This window comes from Bolinopsis microptera, chromosome 1, assembly GCF_026151205.1.
Source record: "Bolinopsis microptera isolate Bmic1 chromosome 1, MBARI_Bmic_1.0, whole genome shotgun sequence".
In the NCBI taxonomy this organism is placed as follows: domain Eukaryota; kingdom Metazoa; phylum Ctenophora; class Tentaculata; order Lobata; family Bolinopsidae; genus Bolinopsis; species Bolinopsis microptera.
The window spans coordinates 21,881,519-21,898,545 of record NC_087072.1 but is presented as its reverse complement, the minus strand read 5'-3'; the positions used below and the strand labels follow the sequence as shown (position 1 = coordinate 21,898,545).

The 17,027-nt window shown below is 37.1% G+C and overlaps 5 protein-coding genes across 9 annotated transcripts in view; 3 read left to right on the top strand and 2 right to left on the bottom strand.

Moving 5' to 3' along the window:
* The window catches only part of LOC134824632 (zinc finger protein 675-like), a 105,282-nt gene that overhangs the window by 32,496 nt on the left and 55,759 nt on the right, over positions 1 to 17,027 (bottom strand). The window lies entirely within an intron of this gene.
* LOC134824657 (BRO1 domain-containing protein BROX-like) overlaps positions 1 to 17,027 on the top strand; it is a 56,840-nt gene that overhangs the window by 14,823 nt on the left and 24,990 nt on the right. The gene's annotated exons all lie outside the window — the stretch shown is intronic.
* LOC134825230 (UPF0046 protein C25E10.12-like) lies at positions 21 to 6,071 on the bottom strand. Its single transcript, XM_063837415.1, has 8 exons — positions 5,916 to 6,071; positions 5,583 to 5,747; positions 4,978 to 5,056; positions 4,624 to 4,768; positions 4,283 to 4,438; positions 3,031 to 3,104; positions 558 to 706; positions 21 to 38 (listed from the first exon to the last, which is right to left on the bottom strand). Exons 1-8 carry the CDS (start codon positions 6,069 to 6,071, stop codon positions 21 to 23), a joined length of 942 nt encoding a protein of 313 aa, XP_063693485.1.
* Positions 10,151 to 11,912, top strand: LOC134813421 (rab5 GDP/GTP exchange factor-like). The gene has a single exon (XM_063821185.1). It carries the CDS (start codon positions 10,158 to 10,160, stop codon positions 11,265 to 11,267), a length of 1,110 nt encoding a protein of 369 aa, XP_063677255.1. The 5' UTR covers positions 10,151 to 10,157; the 3' UTR covers positions 11,268 to 11,912.
* LOC134824619 (uncharacterized) overlaps positions 13,285 to 17,027 on the top strand; it is a 98,867-nt gene continuing 95,124 nt past the window's right edge. For 2 of the 4 annotated variants that reach the window (XM_063836572.1, XM_063836582.1), the window contains exons 1-7: positions 13,285 to 13,515; positions 13,717 to 13,861; positions 14,042 to 14,203; positions 14,443 to 14,601; positions 14,763 to 14,964; positions 15,173 to 15,370; positions 15,629 to 15,657. In XM_063836572.1, the coding sequence (XP_063692642.1) occupies positions 13,287 to 13,515; positions 13,717 to 13,861; positions 14,042 to 14,203; positions 14,443 to 14,601; positions 14,763 to 14,964; positions 15,173 to 15,370; positions 15,629 to 15,657 (1,124 nt within the window). In that variant the 5' untranslated portion in view covers positions 13,285 to 13,286. Of the gene's footprint in view, positions 13,516 to 13,716; positions 13,862 to 14,041; positions 14,204 to 14,442; positions 14,602 to 14,762; positions 14,965 to 15,172; positions 15,371 to 15,628; positions 15,813 to 16,113; positions 16,398 to 17,027 lie in introns of those variants that run through there. The other 2 variants (XM_063836562.1, XM_063836551.1) reach the window with 2 other exon arrangements.

Genomic DNA, 17,027 nt, shown 5'->3' with positions numbered 1-17,027 from the left:
AGGTCGACTAGTTTAAAATACTAGACATTTGTTAGTGCCTGAAGGGGCTAGGATCAGGATATATCAGTTTATCAGGATTCTAGTTGACCAGGCCCAGGGGGGTTGGGGAATTTAATACATTTATAAGTCACAAACTCCGGCAAATCGATGTATGTTGACTTAAAATCAATAAATTTATTAATCTCTTTTAATTTTCTATCTGACAGAGCAAAGAAAACATCGCGTCTTTAGTTCTGAATATCAAATATCAATACAAAATCTGTTGATTCAGGCAATCTATCAAACAAAATGATTGATAAAGATAAAATGTGAGCATATCTTTGAAATTAACTTCTTGTCATTGCCTAGTCCTATGTCAGCATATCTATTTAGTCCGAAGGAAATCAGGTAATCTTTCTCTTGGCGAAATAGTGAATGCACATAAAACTTGTGCCACAATTGTGAAACAAAACCTCTCAACCATTTCATCAATGACGTGATGAGTCATTATTATCATGGCCACACATGCGACAAATTGAATTCGAAAAGGTAGTCTGTTTTTGTCTGGGATCTAATACATTCCACTGAGAAGTGGAAGACACCAGAAGCATTTCCTCTGACTTTTTGTCCATATCAAACACGACAGGATCAAGAACTGGTTTCATCTTTTCGTTGCACATGGCAGCGTTGATGAAGATTGTTTGACCATCAGTTGTAATTCCGCTGTCTGAAGAGAAAAGGAATAATTTAAAGGTATTATACCTGTAATTTAAAGGTTAAAATTATCCTTTTATATTGATGGTAAATTTATCGTGTTTTTAAAACTTTTAGATTTTTAAGGTCTGACTAAACTTCCGAAATGTTATTTAACCCCGAACAAATCTTTAATCAGAACTTTAAATTTCCTGATTTCCTTACTATTTATATTATATAGTAAATTTTACATTTTTTATTGTGAGTATATTATTATCTTTATCTTTTAATTTAAATCTTAAGTGTTTATGGTAATTTTGTATGACATATATGTTTTAAGCTGTAACCTTTTCAGTCCATTGTATTAAACCTAGCATGCCTTGGTTGCAGCATCGCTTCACTTAACATAGGTGCACTTTGACTTAGGGCCCGATGTAATTGCTATGATTTGAAAGTTTATTTACAAAAAAGGAAGTAATTCCCATAAAATATGCAGGATGAATAATATATCAGGATGTGCAGTAGTTGCAGTAGTGATAGCAGCACTGGGATTGCTCTACACGGATAGCAGTCTATCAGAAGCTTATACTGACTCAAGAAGAAGGAGTACCAGTACTTTCACGTAAGAATATTTTCTTCATGCTGTTTAAATTTACTGCTATAACTTTAAAGATCGTCAATCTTGATCGTTGGGCAATGGGCAGGATATATCACCATTTATTTAGTGAGGGGGGGCACCTAATCCGCCCATTTATTCCTAAACCTTTCAAATGGGCATGGGTAATGACTATCGGTGGGCATATACATTGCTTTTTAAAGTCGTAAAAGTAGGGGTAGTTGAAAAAATTCGAGAAAATATTTTTATTTTTCGAGCCCATTATATATGTATGGGTATTGTATATATATACCTAATACCCATGTTGTACTCAAATGTATATCATCGTTCAAATTTTATCAGTGACAGAAGACGAATAACATACCTCGACGATTCAAGAAGACGCTCAACTACTTACGATTCAAGAAGACGATCAACTACCTACGATTCAAGGAGACGCTCTGAAACTACCTACGATTCAAGGAGACGCTCTGAAACTACCTACGATTCAAGGAGACGCTCTGAAACTACCTACGATTCAAGGCGCCGCTCTGAAACTACCTACGATTCAAGGAGACGCTCTGAAACTACCTATGATTCAAGGAGACGCTCTGAAACTACCTACGATTCAAGGAGACGCTCTGAAACTACCTACGATTCAAGACGGAGAACTTCCTTCTCCGAAGACGGGAAAAGACTATCAACTTATAATAATGATTCAAGGAGAAGGAGTGGGAACCGTAGCAAAAATATAGGCTTAGTTTTTGGATTGCTGGCAGGAATACCTGTATTGATTTTCGTATGTTACTGTTGCCACAAACAAAATACCTATCAACCGCCAGAACCAATGACACAATCAGAAATAGCTGAACGCTCCAGGATCATCAACGCCATCGGATCAGGGACGCCATCGGATAGGGAGGACACAGGAGTAGCAGAGACCACAGTAGGTTTACCAAATCCCCCGCCACCAACTAATGTTGGTGTTGGACAGCAGAGTTCAGGGTATTATCCGCCACCAGCAAGTGCTGGGGGTGGACAGCAGAGTGCAGGGCATTATCCGCCACCAGCAAGTGCTCCTCCATCATACTATACACCTGAAACAAACTTCACTGCACAAACGACTCACAGCACTTCTGGAAGTAGTGTCAACCCAGACGTGCCTCCAGGTCCTTATGGAGCCTATTACCCTCCATCACACGCACAATTTCCACCTACAGGGCAGTTCCCACAGACAAGTGGTGGAGAAACTCCAACACATTCCTTTGCTGGTGGTGATGCGCCTCCTTCTTATAATGAACTTTTTGCGTCTTGAGTGCGACGAAAAGATTGGTTAAATTAAACTGGAAAACGCCTATTAAATTGCAGAACCACGTGAGTGTGACTTGGGGCAAGCCTAGGGCAACATTAGGCTTCCTTGATTTGCACAGCAATTAAAGACTCTTAGAAGCATAGACTGGATGGTTCTTGCGATTCCGCGATTTTATAAAATAACTTTTTTTTATATCTTGATTAGTACAGGATAGGAGTGATACAAACCATCGGCGATGGCTAGCTTGCAATACCTGATAACAATATAGAATATAAGAAGGGTGAAGCCAAGGGGTATTTTGCCTTAATAGGTTTTGGAAATCCCGGGCATAATAAGGTCCCCTATAATACCCGAAATACCCCAAAATACCCCTTGGGTTCCCCCATAAAGCCATAAGAAGCATCTCTAGAACTTTAAATTGGTTTGATGCAAGATTAGATTTAACTTTTACCTTCCTGGACATGCCCAAAGACTTGATACTGTGGCTTAATCCGGAGTTGTACCTGTTGCAGTAGATTTACACATCTGAAAATATAGCTAAATATTACTTTCATAGTGTTGACTTGACATTGCGATATGATTTTTTACTTAAAGTTTTTTTTGTTAGGTTTGAAAGTTATGAAACCCATTAAGTACTTAGGGTTTTAAAGCGTTTTATTAATGATTTTACTTTCTTATATATTTTTTTAACTGTTTAATTAATTTGATTCTGATATCTTAATAATTTTAAACGCTAATACAGGGTGGGCCAAAAGTCAGAGTGCAAACGTTGGCCTTAATAGCTCAGTCACTGTCACTGAGTGCCCAATTGAAATGATTATTTGTGGTATGACTTACTACCACCACTGATTCGAGGAATTCGTCAAATCGAAAAATATTCGACTAGTGTTCATTTTTTTCAAATAAAGGTTCATTTCCGCATTTATTTCTTTATTTGATGGTTTGGATAGTCGGATCGAGTCAACTTTTATTGGATTGTGTTTGGCCATTCGAATAACGTTTGTCCTGAAAAAATGAGAGTTGTAGCTTCTCAGTGGACCGAGATACGAAGTATAACGAGTTTATTCATTACGTGTGATCAGGTGATTGGCTTACCTAATCACGTGATAAGGTGACCCTCAACCCTGTTAACCACCCCATTGAACATTATGGGAATCTTTAAGGCTGCCCAATTAAGATTTCGTGTCACGGTGTCACATAATCACCCAGTCAATTTTGTTAACGAGATACACAAAATGCTTGATACCTTCGTCATTTTACGTCATCCATTTTGCCTTATATTTCCAAATCAGATGAAACATAATAATAATAATCTACCGTCTCTGAAAAAATTAGGCGTTCAGCATGTTGAAAGAGAACAATATAGGTGTTTTAATATTGAATGGGCGTGGTCTAATATATTCGAAATTTCAAATTTTTGCGACAGAATCCTCGAATAAGTGTAGTACAGTATGCCATCTGCAAAGCAACAGCTCTCAAATATAAAACGCATGCCCACTTGCACTGACTTTTGGCCTACCCTGTATTTTTAACTTTTAATTTGATGAATAATGTTTAACCTGATTTTAATCTCACTAAATGTAAAGTCCTGTAATATAAAATATCTAAAAAGAGCACATTAATACTAGTGAACCCCGCGGCCGGCCCCTTAATAGTGAACCCCTTAATTATGATCCCCCCCCCCCCCTTTATAGTGAACCTACCCAGCTCGTGAACTGTCAGCACATCTATCTCCATGTCCTACAGGAGGGGTATGGGACAGTAAGATATCAGTATCAGAGGGTATCTCTCTCCACTTTGCAGAACACTCGTCTTCCCTTTTCAACTCAAAGCCCCACTTGCCGTTATACTCAGGAATCCTAGCGGGGATTACTTAGTAATACTTGTGATTCCTCATGTTACAATTAGACAACTTAATTGAGAGATAATTGTGCTATCAAGCACATAACGTGTTTTCAAATACTTTTCTGGGGCTTAGTATTTCCTTGCATCATCTATCAAACACAATATACAATGATATCTAAACCAATGACGTGAAACCAACCATGGAGTGCCATATATTTTGATTCCGTTGATAATCGCGGTACTGTCTTCAAGATAGATACAGCTCCGCTGTAAGCGACCTATGAAAGCATCTCTAATATGATTCTGTGGGAATCTTCCTGCATCAAGTGTTAAGTCGTGATTACCTGACAAAATAAAAATTCAATTTAGTATATAATATATAATTTAATTAATAATATAATAATATATTAATCTGATGTAACCATGAACTGAACTGTTGTGATTTTTTCTGATCATAAAAGAAAGTTGTTTATAACTTTACAAATAACCAAATGCTCGTGCTATATTGTTATGCTCATTGCAGAAATAAACGAAGAAAGTCCCCCCTGGTAACCTGCAATAACAATTTTAATACGATGAGGGAGAGACTCCAACCATTCTGAGAATTGCTCAACCTGACACATTTCTCCTTCCTGCAAAATATAACTCTCGTTAGAGACAGGTGATAGTTCTCTGAATTCAGCTAATTTAATACTTAATATTAATTAGGAATATAGGACTTAAATTGTGGTAACTGTAAATGGAAATAAATGATCTATGGCACCACTGGATATAATAATGATTATAACAATAACTATACATATAGATGGCTTGAAATCAAAGCGACTCATAAATTATTATTATTGTTATTTTTTTTTAATTATATGACAACCCTTCGGCCTTCACTGTGCAATAACATTACATACTCAAATTTTTTTTTAATAAGTCTTCAGTTTCCTTTTAAACAATAGAATATCAGTAAAAGTTCTCAATTCATTCGGTAGCTGATTCCAAACAGAGGGTCAACAGTAACTTAAACTTTGCTCAGTCTTACAATCATTTGAAACCTTAACATTGAGGAGGAAATAGTCTCACTCTGCTACATAAAGATAACAGGTTGAGGTTCGATGCCAATTCATTAATTATGAAACTTAAAAGTATAAAAGTATAAAGAGATACCTGAGTGAAATCTCCGGCATGTAAAAGCACGTCCCCATACGGCACTGGCTTTGTGAATCTTTCAGTTAGGTTGTGTGTGTCAGAAGTGCACACAAACCTTACTTTGGTTGCTGGGTTGTAAGTGGAGTCATCGTAAAGAAGTACCGGATCTAGCCTATCATGTCTCTGAAATTATCAGATTTTATTTTTATTATTATATTGATAATAGATATAACTTACTAACAGCACGTTTTCATCCAGCTGTGCGAATCTGAAGAGACAATATGTAATATTTTGCTTATCAGATCATGTTCTATTTTGACAGATAATAACGAAAACATTCTGTAAACTTACCTGTTTTTTTGACAATTCAGATTTGTAGAAGACCGTTGGGATTCCATGGATATATTGCGTGTATGAATTCTTCCAAAATTCTTCAAATTCATTACATGTCTTCTTCTTTGTCTTCTTCTTTGAGCTAGATATACTTCTTATCCACCTCTTATGCATACCTTCAGCTAATTTTATCTATCTGGTGGCGATTCAACTTAGGTAAATCTATAAATTATTGGACAAGATATGCAGTATTGTGTGGTAATATTATCCATTTATTCGCCAACTTTTGATAAAATGGGCATCAGCTTAAAAACAGCTTTTTTCTATGTTGACCGAACAATTATAGAAATGATGCCTATTTCAACCATTTATTCCTCAAATATTGATCAAATAGGCATGGGCATCGATGGGGTTCCCAATATATATTATATTGTCATGTCGAAGATCATGGTCTAGTTATTCATGTAAGCTGTAAGCTTGGGTTGAGTCACTGATTTTATACTTTAGAGTCAAGCTGTAAGCGACCCTCCATAAAAAAGTAGGGATTGTTATTGCCCATAAAAAGGCTTAAAGGGCCTTGTAAGGGGGGGGGGGGGGGATACAACGGTCATTAATGTCAGTATTATAATATTTTGCTGAAATATACATATATACATTAATGCACATTAATGCCTATTTATGCATATTAATGCCCATTAATGCACATTAATGCCCATATTTAATAGAAAAATGGGCAAAAATGGGAAAAAAAGTATGGGCATTAATGGCAGTATTTAAAAATTTTGCACATTAATGCCCATTAATGCACATAAATGCCCATTAATGCCCATATTTAATAGAAAAATGGGCAAAAATGGGAAAAAAAGTATGGGCATTAATGGCAGTATAGTATATAGAATGGCAGTATAGTATTATAGAATTTTGCTGAAATATACATATACATTAATGCACATTAATGCCCATTTATGCCCATTTATACCCATTAATGCACATTAATGACCGTTGTATCCCCCCCCCCTCCCCCCCCCCCCCCCCCTTGTAAGACAATTGTACGGTCAAAAATATCAAAATCAGAACCCAAAATATGTAACTTCAACAAAAACAACAATTATTTTTAATTGTAGTTGACGAAATGAGAGTCTCCACTCAGTGTGTTAAAACATAATTCTTTGTCGACGTTTCGGCTACATGCCTTTGTCATAAACAGGACGTACTGAAAACTTACATAGCTGCAAAGATACAATGTTAAAATAATCTATTAATACTACGAAATATAACAACAAAAAAATAACATCTTGAAACACAACAACAATCACAAATTTATCCAAAAGAAACATAAAATATAATGGCTAAAAGAATCCACACCGCAACAAACCGTGAACAATTCCTCATAGTACTACAAACATTTTACCAAGATAGCTCCTTCATAAAACTGATTAATCAAAAATTATCTAGGTTTATAAGTTCAATATTACATTAACTTCCAAGTATATTTTATCCAATCACCTTCATTTACGGACTCAGACAATTGAGTATTTATTTCTGGGTTTTCACGTTTTATTAGAACCGACTGCCACAATTGACGGTCCACATAGTCTTTACATCTTTTTCGAACTATAAACCGAAACGGTATGTTTGGCATTGAAATGTCTGCATGCTCCTCTAGGTAGTGCTTCCCCATGGCCGTAGATTTGTTGCCATCCCTTACTGATTTGTAGTGTTCCCAGGCTCTACTTCTTTTAAACCTACCAGTTTCCCCAATGTAGGACTTATTACATATTTGGCATATTAATTGGTAGCAAATGTTTTTGATCATGCAGGATTTATCGCACTGGTAGCATTTGCTGTCACTTTGTTTATTGCATTTTGTTTGCTGTAGGCTAGATCTTGTTAAAGCTTCCATGAGACGTTTTCCTGATGTGAATGTTACCCTGGTGGAATCCAAGAGGTTTTGATTTCTTAGGGTATAGTAGACTTTTCGACACGTCTGTTCATTTATATAAGGTAATGATAAGTAAGCTATTTTTGAGTTCTTTTTAGGCGCATTTTGTTTATCCAGTGTATTCTGTGTTTCTCGAATAAGTTTCTTGACAATATTAGGAGGGAAACTATTCTTCTTTAGCATATCTCGAATAAGTTTCTTGACAATATTAGGAGGGAAACTATTCTTCTTTAGCATTTTCCCTCCTAAGATTGTCAAGAAACTTATTCGAGAAACACAGAATACACTGGATAAACAAAATGCGCCTAAAAAGAACTCAAAAATAGCTTACTTATCATTACCTTATATAAATGAACAGACGTGTCGAAAAGTCTACTATACCCTAAGAAATCAAAACCTCTTGGATTCCACCAGGGTAACATTCACATCAGGAAAACGTCTCATGGAAGCTTTAACAAGATCTAGCCTACAGCAAACAAAATGCAATAAACAAAGTGACAGCAAATGCTACCAGTGCGATAAATCCTGCATGATCAAAAACATTTGCTACCAATTAATATGCCAAATATGTAATAAGTCCTACATTGGGGAAACTGGTAGGTTTAAAAGAAGTAGAGCCTGGGAACACTACAAATCAGTAAGGGATGGCAACAAATCTACGGCCATGGGGAAGCACTACCTAGAGGAGCATGCAGACATTTCAATGCCAAACATACCGTTTCGGTTTATAGTTCGAAAAAGATGTAAAGACTATGTGGACCGTCAATTGTGGCAGTCGGTTCTAATAAAACGTGAAAACCCAGAAATAAATACTCAATTGTCTGAGTCCGTAAATGAAGGTGATTGGATAAAATATACTTGGAAGTTAATGTAATATTGAACTTATAAACCTAGATAATTTTTGATTAATCAGTTTTATGAAGGAGCTATCTTGGTAAAATGTTTGTAGTACTATGAGGAATTGTTCACGGTTTGTTGCGGTGTGGATTCTTTTAGCCATTATATTTTATGTTTCTTTTGGATAAATTTGTGATTGTTGTTGTGTTTCAAGATTTTATTTTTTTGTTGTTATATTTCGTAGTATTAATAGATTATTTTAACATTGTATCTTTGCAGCTATGTAAGTTTTCAGTACGTCCTGTTTATGACAAAGGCATGTAGCCGAAACGTCGACAAAGAATTATGTTTTAACACACTGAGTGGAGACTCTCATTTCGTCAACTACAATTAAAAATAAATGATTGACCCACTCATAAGAGCAAAACAAGATTACCAGTAAAAACAACAATTAATAAATGTTTCAATTTGGCAGTGATTAAATCATTGATTTCTGATTTCGCAGTAACACAACAGCAATTCAAGAGAATCGTAGTCGTTGACTGTGAAATTGAAACAATAGTTGCTAGTTCTGATCTGACTTCCTATGACGTAGCAGTTCCCTAGAAAGCTAGAATCATAGACTGCAAGCTGCAGAAACATTCTCCAGGAGTTCACGAGTAACTGGACACCGCACATATCATCTAAATCTAAACTTGAGCAGCATCAATGAAGAACCAAAAACAATTATTAACAATTATTTTTTGTGCAATGGCCATTGTGTCATTCCACCACTGTCTAGCTTCCCTCAACCAGTAGGAAAGGCATTATTTATTAAAAATACAGCGCACAACCGAGAACTCCTTTTTTTATGAAAAAGACAACAAATAATGATCTGAGAAATCCCAGAAATAGGAACAGTTGTCAGTTAGGAGCAATATGCTTCCATAGCTATAGACTTATTAGACAGTACCCTCTTTGAAGGTCAATCCTCTCAGAGCCAGTTGGAAATTCTTGATAATGTTTTCGGTGTTGCAAATTTCATATGGGACGAGTGCAGAGTGAGCCATTTTCAGGTAAATTTACTCAATCTGTCAGTAGCTTGCAGTTGAACTAGCCTTCTGGTCACTGTTTTTATGTAGTTTACTTACCCATATCACTATCAGTATTATAATGTATAATTGCCTGTTGATATATTGAAGGTTAAGCAGATTGATTAGATGGTACTTTTCAATAACCTTTTTTATCCATCTATCGACATGGTTTTAATGGTTTCTTCTTCTGTGTAGTGGTGGTTCTTAAAGTTATGCATAATTCGTATTAATTGGTTCTTAAATTTCGGAGCTATTTCAATGTCTCACGGTGCTTCAAGTCAGCATGTTAATTTAACAATTACTTGATAACTTATAATAATATATTATAATGATTATATGACGTGTCTGATAGCCCTTTATCTCACTCTAAAATGAACTTAACCTAATCCACACTCAGGTTTAGCTCACATGGAATTTTTCCGGTCCGGCTTGTCTCCAAGTCCCTCCAACAGACGACGTGCTGCAGAAGAAAATGAAAACTGCCAAGAAGAAGAAAACTCAGACAACCAGGACCGTAACCAGTTTTCATACTACTTCATGTTGAGGACTGGTAAAGTTCTGGATTTAAACATTGCTCAACAAACTAAAAACTTTATATTCAGAGTGAGGGGCAGCAAGGAAGATATCAGTGTAAGGAGTAAAGAGGTTCAGATGTTCTATGGATACATGACCAAGAGAATAGGAGATTTTCCTCATTTTGAGGGTTGGAAACAAGAGTCAGTTGATGATGTGGTGGTGGGTATGGAAAGGTTTGTCATGGTTAACATTTATGCGAACGTTTTTAATCCTCCGATGGATAGAGGTAAGAACGATACTTTAGACAGTAAAATCAGATCATTGCACTGGATTCTTCCCAAACATCTAGATTTCAGCCTGCCCAGTGATAATGAAAACTCAGATCGCCAACTGGCACTAGCACAATACTATCTCCTAGAGCTGAATAAAAAGCGAAGTCCCCATGATAAGATAGCTTGTATTGTTCTGTGCTGCAAAGCACTTCATGAGTTGTTCAACCTGGCTCACGATAAAGCAGCTGGAGCAGACGAACTCCTCCCCATGTTGATATACACGATCATAGTGGCAGCACCTCCCAACTTATTCGCTACTACTCAGTATATCGACCGGTTCCTCCCCCAAGAGAAACTTACCAGCGGTGAGATGGCCTACCATTTTACCAATATTTGTTGTGCCCTCCAGTTCCTTGAAAACATAACTCCTGATCAACTTTCGTTGGCAGCTGAAGAGTTTGATCACTTCATGGAGGGACACAGTTCCCATTTAGAGGAGGCTCTCTCCACCAAGTTTGCTAGTGGACTCCTGGACAATATCAACAGGGTGAAGGAATGCGAAGAAAAGGTGAAACAGTTGCAGTCATATCATGGGAAATTGAGGGATAACACGGAGAAGTTACAGATTGATATCACCCAACATAAGGCTCAAGTTAATAAGTCTTTAGCAGATATGAGAGCTAAGTTTTCGTCTCTGGAGGAGGAAATGGCGAAGTTGTTGAGCAGTTGAAATTGGTGTGTTTTAGATGCCAAAGTTTTTAGTTATGCTTAATATTTTGAATCTTAAATGATGTTAGTTAGATTCCTTAATAATTATCTTCAGCCCCAAATCTGATACCTGATTTTTACTTTTTGGTAGCTTATAACTTTATAAAGCTTGCATTTTGTAGAACTGAGAGTTATTCAATCAGCAGAGCAATGATAATACAATCTGACAAAATGTTATTTACTTAATTATGTCGAGTCTTGATTATATTTATATACATTTTTGCACATCTTGAAGGTTTAGGGTTTCGGATTTTAATCTAGATGATGTTAGCTTTAAAATAGTCTGTGAGTCAGTACGTACTGCTATATAAATACTGTACATTCGAATGTCAATCGTTGTTGGTGTAAACTTGAGCTAATTTTCTTTTCTGTACTTGGCAGAACGTCTGTGATGGTGCTATGATGATATTATGATGATGTGATTATTTGTGATTGAATTTTTTAAAGTTTGATGTTATCACAAACCGATGACTTATTTGAATTCCCGATTGAAATTAATTTTTGTGAACTAAAATGATTTTAATTTTGAGGAAATTTAAATTGAAGTACTAAATTCTGTATTTTGATTTCCAACCGATCTGTCTTTTAAAAGTTTAAAGCAACAATATAATATAATCTTGAGGCGTATTACTGAATAAAACGACTGCACTAACAAAATGTTCACGAAATTACGAGTTGTCCTACTTATCTATAATCTAGTCTAGACTTTATTGATTAAACAACACGGTTGATTAAAATCACCATTAATCAAAATAGAAACTCCAAACCCTTTCTAACCACGTACACGTCACCGTACAGCAAACAATGAGTGGCGGCCTAATACCAGGTGGACGGTTCAGACACAAGCTGATAGAGTTTCTGACAAAGAAGCCGTACCGAGATCACATGAGAGCACCCAAGAACCAGGCCCCCCGCTCCACCCCTCAACCAGTGTTTCCTCCCACGGAGAACTCTGCTGTGTCAGCTAACTACTACTATGATAGGGACACCAGGAGGAAGATGGGACCTCCTGTTAGTTTGCTTAATAAACAGATAGAGGCTGGGGCTGAGGAGAGGTGGGTTTTTGTTAAAATTTATATTTTTCTCTGATAATATAAATTATAACTGATGGTTATATGACAAATATATTAGGACACATGATTTTTGTACGCCAGACGGCAGATAATTCTGCGTCTAGAAATCTGGCATTACACTAACTTCACAATGATTTAAAATCTCTAACACAGAAATGATTTCAGCGCGGGTAAAGTTGCGTACGTGGCACCTACCCCCGGTAACATATACAACCCCGGGGAGAAACCCTACCCTCACGAGCTGTCTCTACAGGACAGATTAGGGGACGTTAGAGAGAACCCTACTGTATCCTACTAGAACTCTTAAACCTACCATTTCTCTTGGAGACTATTTTCATTGGATGTTTTGAGCTGCGGTGAAATATTTGGATGGTCGTGTAAATTTGTGATAACATGGGCATTGTATAAAGGCATAATCCATTAGGCTATGAAACACAGTGATCATTACAGTGTACTGTGACATGTAGTATTGTAAGGCGATGATAATTATATTGCTGTTATAAACGCCGTTTGTACGTTGATTAAATAATAAGTTATTACTTTTAGGCTTACATTATTATATTGTTTATTACTCTGACTCCAATTTAAACTGAGATTTCCAGGCCACTGTTATTACAGATTTGCAGATTTGCCAAATTAATGCGTTGTTGATTTCATATTCTCTCGAATTTTATTAGTTCCTTCAGTCGCAGTGTCATTGGTATACAGAAAATTCGAGAGAATATGAAATTTCAACAATGTCAAAACGTTCCTCGAGAGTGTGCCTCCACGCCATATTCAATATTTAACCAAATTAATACACAACAATGCTTTTGAAGATTTTCACGCCGATGATTCGTACTATTTCCTAATTTCTTGTAACCAGTAACCTGGTCTATTAGCATAACTACGCTGTACTACAGCCTAGGATGCAGCATGTGAGGACTATATTCCGGCTCCAAGCCCACTACCAAGCCATATACTGCTGTGGTCGACATCTTACTGATGGTCACGTGACAGGTGGTCACGTGACCGGTCTCACTTCCTCACTCCCCCACTCTGAGGCAGTATCCAACAGACACATCACTCCGGCTTCAGATCTCAATATTAAGATATATCAGCCTTCTTACAATGACGAGTTGAAGGACATTTTTGGCGGTAATTATTGCGATTGTTCAATGTTCATACCTTTATAATCAAATATCACGTTCAGTGTGATACTGTGACAGTTCATCGTAGTACACTCAGAGTGTATATTGGGTATCAAATTATTATCTTTATCAGCGCTATATCTTGTAATTTACGGATATTTAGATATTTTTATTAACCGTGCACTTACTTAAACGCTAATTTTGTCAGAAAATAAACGTGAACACAAGGAAAAAGTTAACTTTGCTGATTTCAAGTCGCTCCAACCAGAGCTGAGGGAGCGATTGAAAGAGCTGGGGTACGAGAAACCCTTACCAGTCCAACATCGAACATTGGAGGCTACACTGCGAGGCAAGTATGTGCTAACCAAGTTTTAGTTTATATAATACGAAGTTTACACTCCGTCAACATCACAGTTATAGTTTATCTAGTTCTTGAATCTTGATAGATCTTTGATCTCAAGCCAACATTGAACTTTTATATTGGCACTTAATTAATTTAAGAGACATGGCTCTAACAGAGATTTCTTCTCAAGAGATGCGGTCATAAAGTCAGTAACTGGTAGTGGGAAGACACTGGCGTTTATCATACCACTCCTTAACAAAGTGGGAGCGCAGAGGATAGGAGAAGAAAGAGGGAGGGCTCCTCAAGCTGTCATTGTGGCACCTACTAGGGAACTCTGCCGCCAGATCGCCAGGTTGGAACATTTACCATGTACTTATTATTGTCAAGGTATCAATCGTTATGTTAGTCTTTAGACTCTCGTTACAAAGATACATGATCAGACCTGAAAGTGTATCGTGTATCTAAAATAGTACTCTACTAAAATAGTACTCTACTAAAATAGTACTCTACTAAAATAGTACTCTACTAAAATAGTACTCTACTCTGTACTCTGTTACCATGGTTACTGAAGTACTCAATCTGACGTTTCAGTGTGCTGGAGGAGTTTATAGGACCAGAAAGAGTGAGTCTGATGACAGCGGGACTGGTGAAAGTTAAGAAGCAAGCCAGACAGGCAAGGCTGGAGAGCAAGGATATCATCGTGGCTACTCCAGGCAGAACTATGCAACTTATCTCCAATAACATTATTAGGTATGAACATAATTCTGAATACTAACATAACTAACTGGAAAGTTAAAAGCATGGGCACACCCAAACTAATATTTACCAGCCACAATCATCTCTATTTTAATTTATTAACTTGTAGGAATGTAGGTGCTGCTTGATTACTAACCTTGTCCTCTGTTTCCCAGACCAAAGTCCCTGAAGTTTCTGGTACTAGACGAAGCAGACGAGCTACTTCACGACTTGTTCTACCAACACATGCGGTGGATCCTAGACAACTCCAACCCCAGCAAACAGATGATTGTTACCACGGCAACCGTGCCTTCTAATGTCCAGTTTGTTATTGATAGATATATGAAGTATCATGAGTACATAGACTTGGGAGCAGCGGTAAGGGAGAATTTAAAACTGCTTAATACTTTAATAGAAGTAAACGATATCTTTTATCTTACTATACATTACACTATATATTTCAACTCGTCTATATCCTGTGTTCCATCCTCTTAAGATATTAGGCGAGGTTAAGAAATATAATTATACGATATTATAATAATGATAATATAAAATGTATAAGTTTTATCTTCTCATTCGCCCACAGTCGGTGTCACTACCAGAACACATAAAACACAAAGCAGTTCTATACGATGTAGGAGTGTTTAAGAGGTGCCTGAAGTGGGTCCTGAAGAACGAACATGGGTCCTGTAGTATGCTGTTCGTCAAACACAAGGACGATTGCTCTAGAGTAACTGAGTTGGTGAGGAGCTTTGGTTACTCCGTCAAATACATCAACTCTGATGTAAGTCAGCCACTATGATGTGCTGCAGCAACACTGCAGTTTTACAAACATTTCTAATTTATATCAGTTATAAGGGGAGGTGTATGAGCTATTATTGTTAAAATTTAAATCATACACTCTTAAATCTGGATAATGAACCGAAAGCGAAATTGCTTTAGGTTGATTATATTATTTATACCTCTTTAGGTATCTGAAATCTCCGTATAATTGACTTGGCTGACAATTCCTTGACACAAATCACCCACTTTCTATAAACAGGTACCAGAAAACAGCAGAGTACGGGTTATGTCGGAGTTTTACGAGAATAAGTTTGAGATCCTGGTAGCAACTGACCTGGCGTCACGTGGTGTGGATGTTCCTGAGTGTAGTCTGGTGGTTCACATTAAACCTGACCTGGATAATAAGAAGTATATTCACCGCTCTGGTAGAACTGGTAGAGCAGGTAGTTTACCACTTCACCACTTTACCACTTCTTCACTTTACCACTTTACCACTTCTCCACTTTACCACTTCTCCACTTTACCACTTTACACTAATCCATTGTTTTAATGTGTATCGTCTTTACAATCAAATTGTAGTGTCGTGCATCAGTGTTGCGAAAATTGTAATGGCCTCCATTGATTGTAATATAAGAACTGCAAATACTTGCACTAAATTTACTAATCTGTCGAATAGTTGCCAACTCACCGGACCATGCTAACACCCTCTGCTAACACCCTCTGCTAACACCCCGCACTCTGCAGGTCGCCAAGGTACCTCCGTTCTGATGTTAGTTAACGAGAAGGATGATCACATGGACTTTCTGGGGAATCTGTCTGACATCGTTAACTTTGACTTTTACCTTTACACAAATCTCTTGCAGTACAGACTCACTCCTAGAGACAGACTTTGATTTTTGATAGATTCAAAATTTTAATATTTTTGGCGTTTTGTTTTTATAAGGAAATTGTATGTTAAATTATTGAATATCCGCATTTTGAGTCGACAGATTATTTCTTCTATATGGATGGTTTAATATTTGTTTCTATCTGTGGATGTTGTTTTTTTCACCATTGTAACAATTGAAGCTCCGATCTTCTAATTTCCCAAAGCTTTTATGGGATCGTCATGAAACTTGTCAGGCACAAACTAGACACTATTTGGAAAATTTATTACGGAGCAGAATTTTGAATGAACTATGAAGCCTTTTAAACTGAAAATGTTGACAATGAAGTACTTTTGCGAAAGAAGGTCCTAAGGAATATTTAAATTGTCAGCATTTGCATTAATAAGTACTATCTACAAAGTTTATATTCTTGCATTAATGACTCTCAAAACTCACAAAGACACCTCAGATTTAAATGGTCGACTCATCTGACGAACCCACGGAAGAGATGAACGACACGGTGGAAGAGATAGCAATATACCGGGACTGTGCCATTAACCTCCCCCTACTCCTATACTCAGAGAAGTCAGTGCTAGCGTCAGTGCTAAACTACACAACGTGGGCGCTCCTGCTGGATGACGAGGAGAGGGACCACCTCCGTCAGTACTTACCCCACTTCCCCCGACCTCAGGACAGTTACCATCTCCAGGAGGAAACTGTACAGCTCCTCCTTAGTGGCAAGAACTTCAAGTTTGGTAATCCTGTTTATCTGTTCCATAAGAAACTGCAGCG